Source organism: Temnothorax americanus, unplaced genomic scaffold, assembly GCF_048541705.1.
Source record: "Temnothorax americanus isolate GAGA-0224 unplaced genomic scaffold, ASM4854170v1 Scaffold45, whole genome shotgun sequence".
NCBI lineage: Eukaryota > Metazoa > Arthropoda > Insecta > Hymenoptera > Formicidae > Temnothorax > Temnothorax americanus.
In genome coordinates this window covers 410,800-417,606 of record NW_027509602.1, presented here as the reverse complement: position 1 = coordinate 417,606, position 6,807 = coordinate 410,800, and the positions used below count along the sequence as shown (strand labels likewise).

Genomic DNA, 6,807 nt, shown 5'->3' with positions numbered 1-6,807 from the left:
GCCAGAATCGCCATTATTTCGCCAGGTACATACGTTCGTTCCGAAAGACATATTATACGTAAGTTCGTTAAATATATATATATACCCAAGAGTTATCTCTTTGATTTATTCGGACATCCTTACAATACCTAAGTACAATTCTTTAAAGATTCGATTTTTATGTTCATTTTCATATTCTCGAGAAAATTTATCTGTCGATCGATAAACCGTTGATCATATAAAACATCGTTTCGTTACTTGTATAAAAACGTAACACTGTTATTGGCCTTCGGATCGTTTTAATCTTTTTATATCGCTTTTTGAAAGGCTTAAATATTGTGCAAGTACACAATTTGTAAATATGTGAATGTAGAAGATTTTTAACGAACGTGTTTACCACGTGTTCGTTGGACGACATGTCCGACACCTCCATTTTGATTTTATTGATTTATATGCGACCTTCGAGCGCACGTGTTCATCAATTTTCGTCAGTAATCCTAAAACGCTCAAAGCGATGATTCTTTCCGCGGCGTTATATTTTAACACGGTATTATTACCGTATTAAAATATCGGATTAGTAAAGAGACATTGTTTATTTTATTTTAAGGATGATCGTATAAACGTAAAAGTATTCAAAACTTCGTGTCATTGTTATTATTATAATTATTAATCCAGTAGAAATAGCTTTGTAACTTTTGTTTTTTTATTATGCGTCTTGACTATTATTGATGGCTGTACCGAATTTTGGGATGAATATATATAATATTGAATCTTTTTGTTATTACAGTACAAAGAACTTTCTTGGCATTTTTTGCCTGTTTGCATCAACCATGGCCACACCAACTGGAAATAATTTGGCCATTCAGGCTGTTTCTCAGGGTGCTCATTTGTTCTCTACCAACTTTTTCAAGGTATAATGTTAATTGAATTTAAATATTCTTGAAGTTCTATTAGACTCTGATATTGTATACAATTGTATACTATCGTATTTACTTATTAATGTAATATCATATTATATATCAACAATTATGAGAAAACAGCTTTAGCAAAATCTATACGACTAATCTTAACATAGGTACTATTATACAATAATAAAATAATAAAAAAGAAGCACCTAATTCTCAAATCAATTTCATTATTTTTTGATATACTAATATTTGTATAATGAATGAAGCTTTCGTATAGTTAATTTGAAAATGTCCTTGTTTCAGAATGTTGCGAAAGAAGCACCAGGCAATTTGATATGCTCTCCCCTGAGCGCCAACATCGCTCTGAGCATGGCTGCTAACGGCGCTGTCGGAGCTACCGAGGCACAGTTTAAAGATGTTCTCAAGCTTCCAGCTACGAAATCACAGACTCTGGAAGGTTACCGGAATCTCATCGATAAATTGAATGTAATTATCAAACTGCAATATATTGTGAAACGTAATATTTGCACAATAAGCCATTTGCAGAATGTAAATCTTCAAAACTTGATAAAATGTAGAATAATATTTATAGAATGTAAATATTATTTTTTGGACTATCAAATTTACAGAGAATTATAAAGTATTATTTATAAAATATGATAGAATATATATTTATAGAGAGAATACAAATATTCCGTATATAATAATTATTAAATTACATTATAAATTAATTATTCGCTGTATTAGTTTTAGTTATATTTTGTGTGTGGTATATTTTATGACACTCTTATAGGATAGTACTAATCGAAGATGAATGTTATCCTTTCAGAATGTTGAGAATGTCACTTTGAAGCTCGCTAACAAGATATTTATCGGCAAAATTTTCCCAGTGAAACCTGAGTATAAACATGATCTCGAGACATACTATCGTTCCGACATTCAGTCGGTAGACTTCGCTAAAGGCGACGAAGCCGCGAACACCGTTAATACCTGGTGCAAGGAGAAAACCAACAATCGCATCGACAGCATTATTAGTCCCAGTAAGGAACGATCCACGTATATTCATACATACGCGTTCACTATGCAATTCTATATGTGATTTTTTATTTTGCACAAATAAATTGCACAGATAACGTCAAACGATTAAATACGAAAAGTAATAAAACGCCTAGATACCTTTGCTTTCTGTGGATAATATATTCGTATATATATATTCATATTATAGTTATATAAAAATTTACTGATTTACTGAACCGAATTAAAAATAATGTTCATACTAACTTTTATTATTTATTGTAGCCGACGTGGATTTTCTTACTGTACTGATACTCGCAAACGCGGTGTACTTCAAGGGCAAATGGGCCAACGAGTTTGATCCTAAGGCTACCACGGACCGTCCATTCCACATTGACGCCAACACCGTACGAGAAGTTCCTACTATGTACAGAAAGGGCAACTACAAGTACGCCGAATTGCCGGAATACGACGCTAAATGCATCGAGCTGCCGTACGCGGTATGTTGCTTTCTCAAATTTTCGACAAAAATCTAATCAAACGTTTGAGATATTTTGCCGCTTTTCATCACAAGTGTGTATTTCGGGCCTTTACGAATCATTTCTCTTTATGGATTTAATCTTTATTGTCGCAGAATAAAGAGGTCAGCATGGTGATCATCCTGCCCAATAAAATTGACGGTCTAGATGCGCTGACCGACAAACTCGGGGAAGTTAGCGCGGAATGTAACACCCGCCTTGCCCAAACGTACGAACGCGAGGTGCGAGTGTTCCTGCCCAAGTTCAAGATCGAGTCCAAATTGAATTTTGAAGATACGTTGTCTCAGAAGGTACGCCGCAATGTTTCGTCGATAATCAAGCAAAATAAATGCGACATCGTATCTTACTCGTATCCTACTTATTATAGATGGGTCTCGATAAACCGTTCAGCGACAGCGCTGAATTTGGTGGCATTTCGGATATACCGTTGAAGATCGACAAAGTCGTCCAAAAAGCTTTCATCGAAGTTAATGAGGAGGGTAGCGAGGTGGCCGCCTTCATGAGTAAGTACACCTTGCTTCGTTCGTTGCATTTGTTTGTAACCAAAGACAGATGAAACATTATCTTGGAGTTCCGAATATGAATAATTTTCAAATACAATGTGCAAGTCAAATAATTTACTTTGGATACTCTATATTTCTACTTCGCTTTTTATTATCTATTTTATGTTTTGTTACTTTAAATTTGTATAGAATTTATTATTTATGTCTTTGGAAGAAAATTATAACACGTAATACTCAATGACGTAATTCACAATCGAGATAGTATAAGAGAGAAAAGTAATAATAAGTACGATAAGCGATGATTTAATTTTATATCAATTTCATAATTAATTTCATATCAAGAGCAAGATGATATTTCACCTAATTTTATTTGGGATACATCGCGATTTTTTTTCGCTTTTGAGAAACTCTGAGAAATTATTTCGGAGACGATTTGATTACGCCTGTGCATGTGACGTTATTTTAACGTTATTATATTAATTGGGTTGCAAAGTTCAAAATTTCTCGCTTTCGGAGTTTCCGCGGCACGGATGTACGTGAATTTGTACTGCCGTAATTTGCCGTAAGCTGAGTGTGATAGTTAAATGTTGCTCACGTGCTTCTTACATCGAACAGATTTGCTGCTTTACACAGTATACCTTTTATGTCTTTTTATCTTCTCCATTTTTTTGCCTTCCTTTATATCTTTTGCGAACATACTGTTGCACTGTTAATACACGCTTTATCACACGCCGCACCGCAGTTTCTTTGGTTGTGCACCTGTTCCTCACGTTGCACCTATTATGTTATTACCTCCGTCAGACAATGACAATCATATGCAATAATACGTATTGATATTTATGTTTTTTGAACTTTTCGATATTACAATCGAAAAATCTTGTAATTAAAATTTTATGATAAATGGAGCGCTTCAGTGTCGCGACTATTGACACTTGATGACAGCTCAATATTTGATTTAAATCTTTCAATGAAAGCATTATGGTGATCGCATAGCTTGTGTTCATATCACCCAGCCTCATTTCGAAGAAACGATTGGAATTTTTCAGCATATTTTAGCACATGGAATTTTTTAACACTAAGAATGAGAACATAAAGGAAAATTTGCATAATCTTTTCAAATCTAATCCATTACGAATCGATCTAAAAGCATTTCGATGCTTTTCTCGGTCGCTTCTTTAAATCTTACCGTAAAAGATTTATATGGTGGAAATTGACATTTCTCTGGTAGGCATCAGCAGTCGAAGATTTCTACCTGATTTCGAGAACTTCGAAGCGAACAGGCCTTTTCCGTTCGTAGTGCGATGGTCAAACGATTTCAAACCATTCCGAGGCGACGTACGTGATTCGAGATTAAGAAGTTAACGCGATGTATCGCATGTGAACATCATTAAAGAATACAGTAGCAGCTAAACGATCTATAATATTTGTCTATATTAATCTGCTTATCCTTTTTTCTTTCTCTCTTTTTTCATATAATAAGTATTTATCACTTGCAATTATTACTCGCCGTAATTTTTCCACATTTTGCAAGATTATCTCGCAGTTTTTTTTTTCTACGATGATATTATTTGATTCGGGGGCCAATAATTCAATTATAGGATTTTTACGAACATAAAAGTTTGAATGAATTCAGCGCAAGTGGTATCGGTAGCAATAATTGGTAGTAGAATGCGAAAAAGAACGTCGAAGGTGAAAATTTTCTTAATGAGGACTGAGGACCGAATCTCAGATTCGTAGCGAGGCATACAAAGCATACATTCGTGCAAGGATTGCGTTGACGAAAAAGGAACGATGTCATCAAGTACTTCGTTATACGATGTCTGATTATTTGGTGTTTTGTTCGCAGGAGTTCAAGTCGTGCTACTTATAATTAGTATAGGTCCATATACTATGACATTCGAAATAAACCGACCGTTTTACTATTATATTCAATATAACAAACGTTATATGACGAAAGATTGTTCGTATCTTTGTTCGAAGGTTGTGTGATCGCGTGAACGTGCAACAATATGTCACGCAAACAATTTTTAATCTAAAAATTAAATGCGTTTAGTGTATGTACCAGAAATATGATTGTACTCTCCGTATAAAATTGCTAAATCAGAATATCTGCATCTATCTGCATATGTATTTATTAGCTTCTCTTTCTTTTATCGAGTTTTAGATAATTACGAGAATTATTTGGCAGTATCATCATTCGAATAGAAGTTAATATATTTCGGCAGGGCATTTGTTCGTGATGTGCATCAATGCATCACACATGTGCATAAAAGTTTTAAATAAACAAGAGTATTTAGGTGCGTTCCAGTTTGGTGCTCACAACACTCGAGAGCATTATTTGTCCTTGTTTAGCATTTGACAAAGTGCAGGCATGAAATAATTCCATAAGAGCGTTGCGAGCGTCAAGTGGAACATATCCTTTATAAAGATGTTTTAAATATTCTGTTCACAGCATTACAGATGGGTGGAGGAGGTCCCATGGTAATAATTCGGAATGTATTTGACGTAAATCGACCGTTTTATTATTATATTCGCCACAACGAAGGAACGTTTGCCAAGAGAGGCGATTATTATATTCGCCACAGCAAAGGACCGTTTGTATCTTTGTTCGAAGGTCGTGTAACCGTGCCAGAAATGTAGATGTACTGTACGAAAAATACTGTCAACCTAAAAATTTTACTGTCGATGTTGTGTTTACTGTTAATTTTTGTTCTTTTAGTTCTTGTTCGATCTAATTATAAAAATTTGAAAATTATTTTTTTTTTATGATTTATTTTTAAATGTGATTTTAAAATCTCAAAATCATTTCGACATTTATGTATATTCGTAATACTTAATTATTTGTATTGTATAATTTGTAATGGTTTATGATTTGACTAATAAAGGAAGCATTATTTAGTGGCGAATACGTATTCACGTATTTAGGCAGTATAATCATTCGATTATTTAGCGGCGAGTAATATACATATTTACGTATTTGGCAGTATAATCATTCAAATACAAAAAGTTGAAACACTTTGGCAGAGCATACGTTCATGACGTGCATGAAATGTTTTAAATGAACAAGAGAATTTATAATGATTTTTTAATATTCTGTTTACAGCTATCAGAAAACTTGGTTGCCTATTTGAAATTAAGGAACCATTAGAATTCGACGCAAGTCGACCGTTTTATCATTATATCCGCGAGGGAACATTGTTTGTATCTTTGTTCGAAGGTCGTGTAAACATGTTAGAAATGTAATAGATATACTTTACGAAAAATATTATAAACCTAAAAATTTAATTGTCGATACTGTCTTAATTGAACGGTTTTAATTCTTGTTCGATCTAATTATGACAACGAGATTCTAAAATCTCAAAAATATTTCGATATTTATGTATTCGTAATACTTAATTATTTGTATAATCTGCAAATATCGAGGCAAATATTTTACTATTTGAATAATAGAAAGCATTGTTTAGCGGCAACTAATCTACGTATTGTAATTTTTTTTATAATATTGTATATATTGTAAAGTAAATTATAAAAGAAATAAAATAAATGATAAAAATTTAAAAAGAACGTATTATAAATAAAAGAGGAACGTCGATCGGAATCGGTGGGGGTGGTGCGGTGGGCCTCTGTAGGTTGGTCTGTTTCTATCTGTTAATAGTGTAATAATAACTATATTGAAGCTAAATAGCGCGCATCTGTGATTGATATTTTAATAAAAATAAAATTTATTTAATAAAACAAATTATATTATTGCACAAATTTTTATCTTCAGAACTTAAAAGAAATTTAAGATTGTCATTTTTCTGTAAAGAATAATTATTTCGTGTGCTACAGATATACGATTTTTTTACTGTTTTCTTTTCTTTG

General features: G+C 33.1%; 1 protein-coding gene across 1 annotated transcript; it reads left to right on the top strand.

Moving 5' to 3' along the window:
* On the top strand, window positions 1–5,855 carry LOC143903283 (serine protease inhibitor 3/4-like). Its single transcript, XM_077416775.1, has 8 exons — window positions 1–25; window positions 767–890; window positions 1,191–1,373; window positions 1,717–1,927; window positions 2,187–2,401; window positions 2,536–2,730; window positions 2,808–2,943; window positions 5,396–5,855. The coding sequence occupies exons 2-8, from the start codon at window positions 810–812 to the stop codon at window positions 5,581–5,583; spliced, it is 1,209 nt and encodes a 402-aa protein (XP_077272901.1). The 5' UTR covers window positions 1–25; window positions 767–809; the 3' UTR covers window positions 5,584–5,855.
* Window positions 5,856–6,807: the final 952 nt, after the last annotated feature.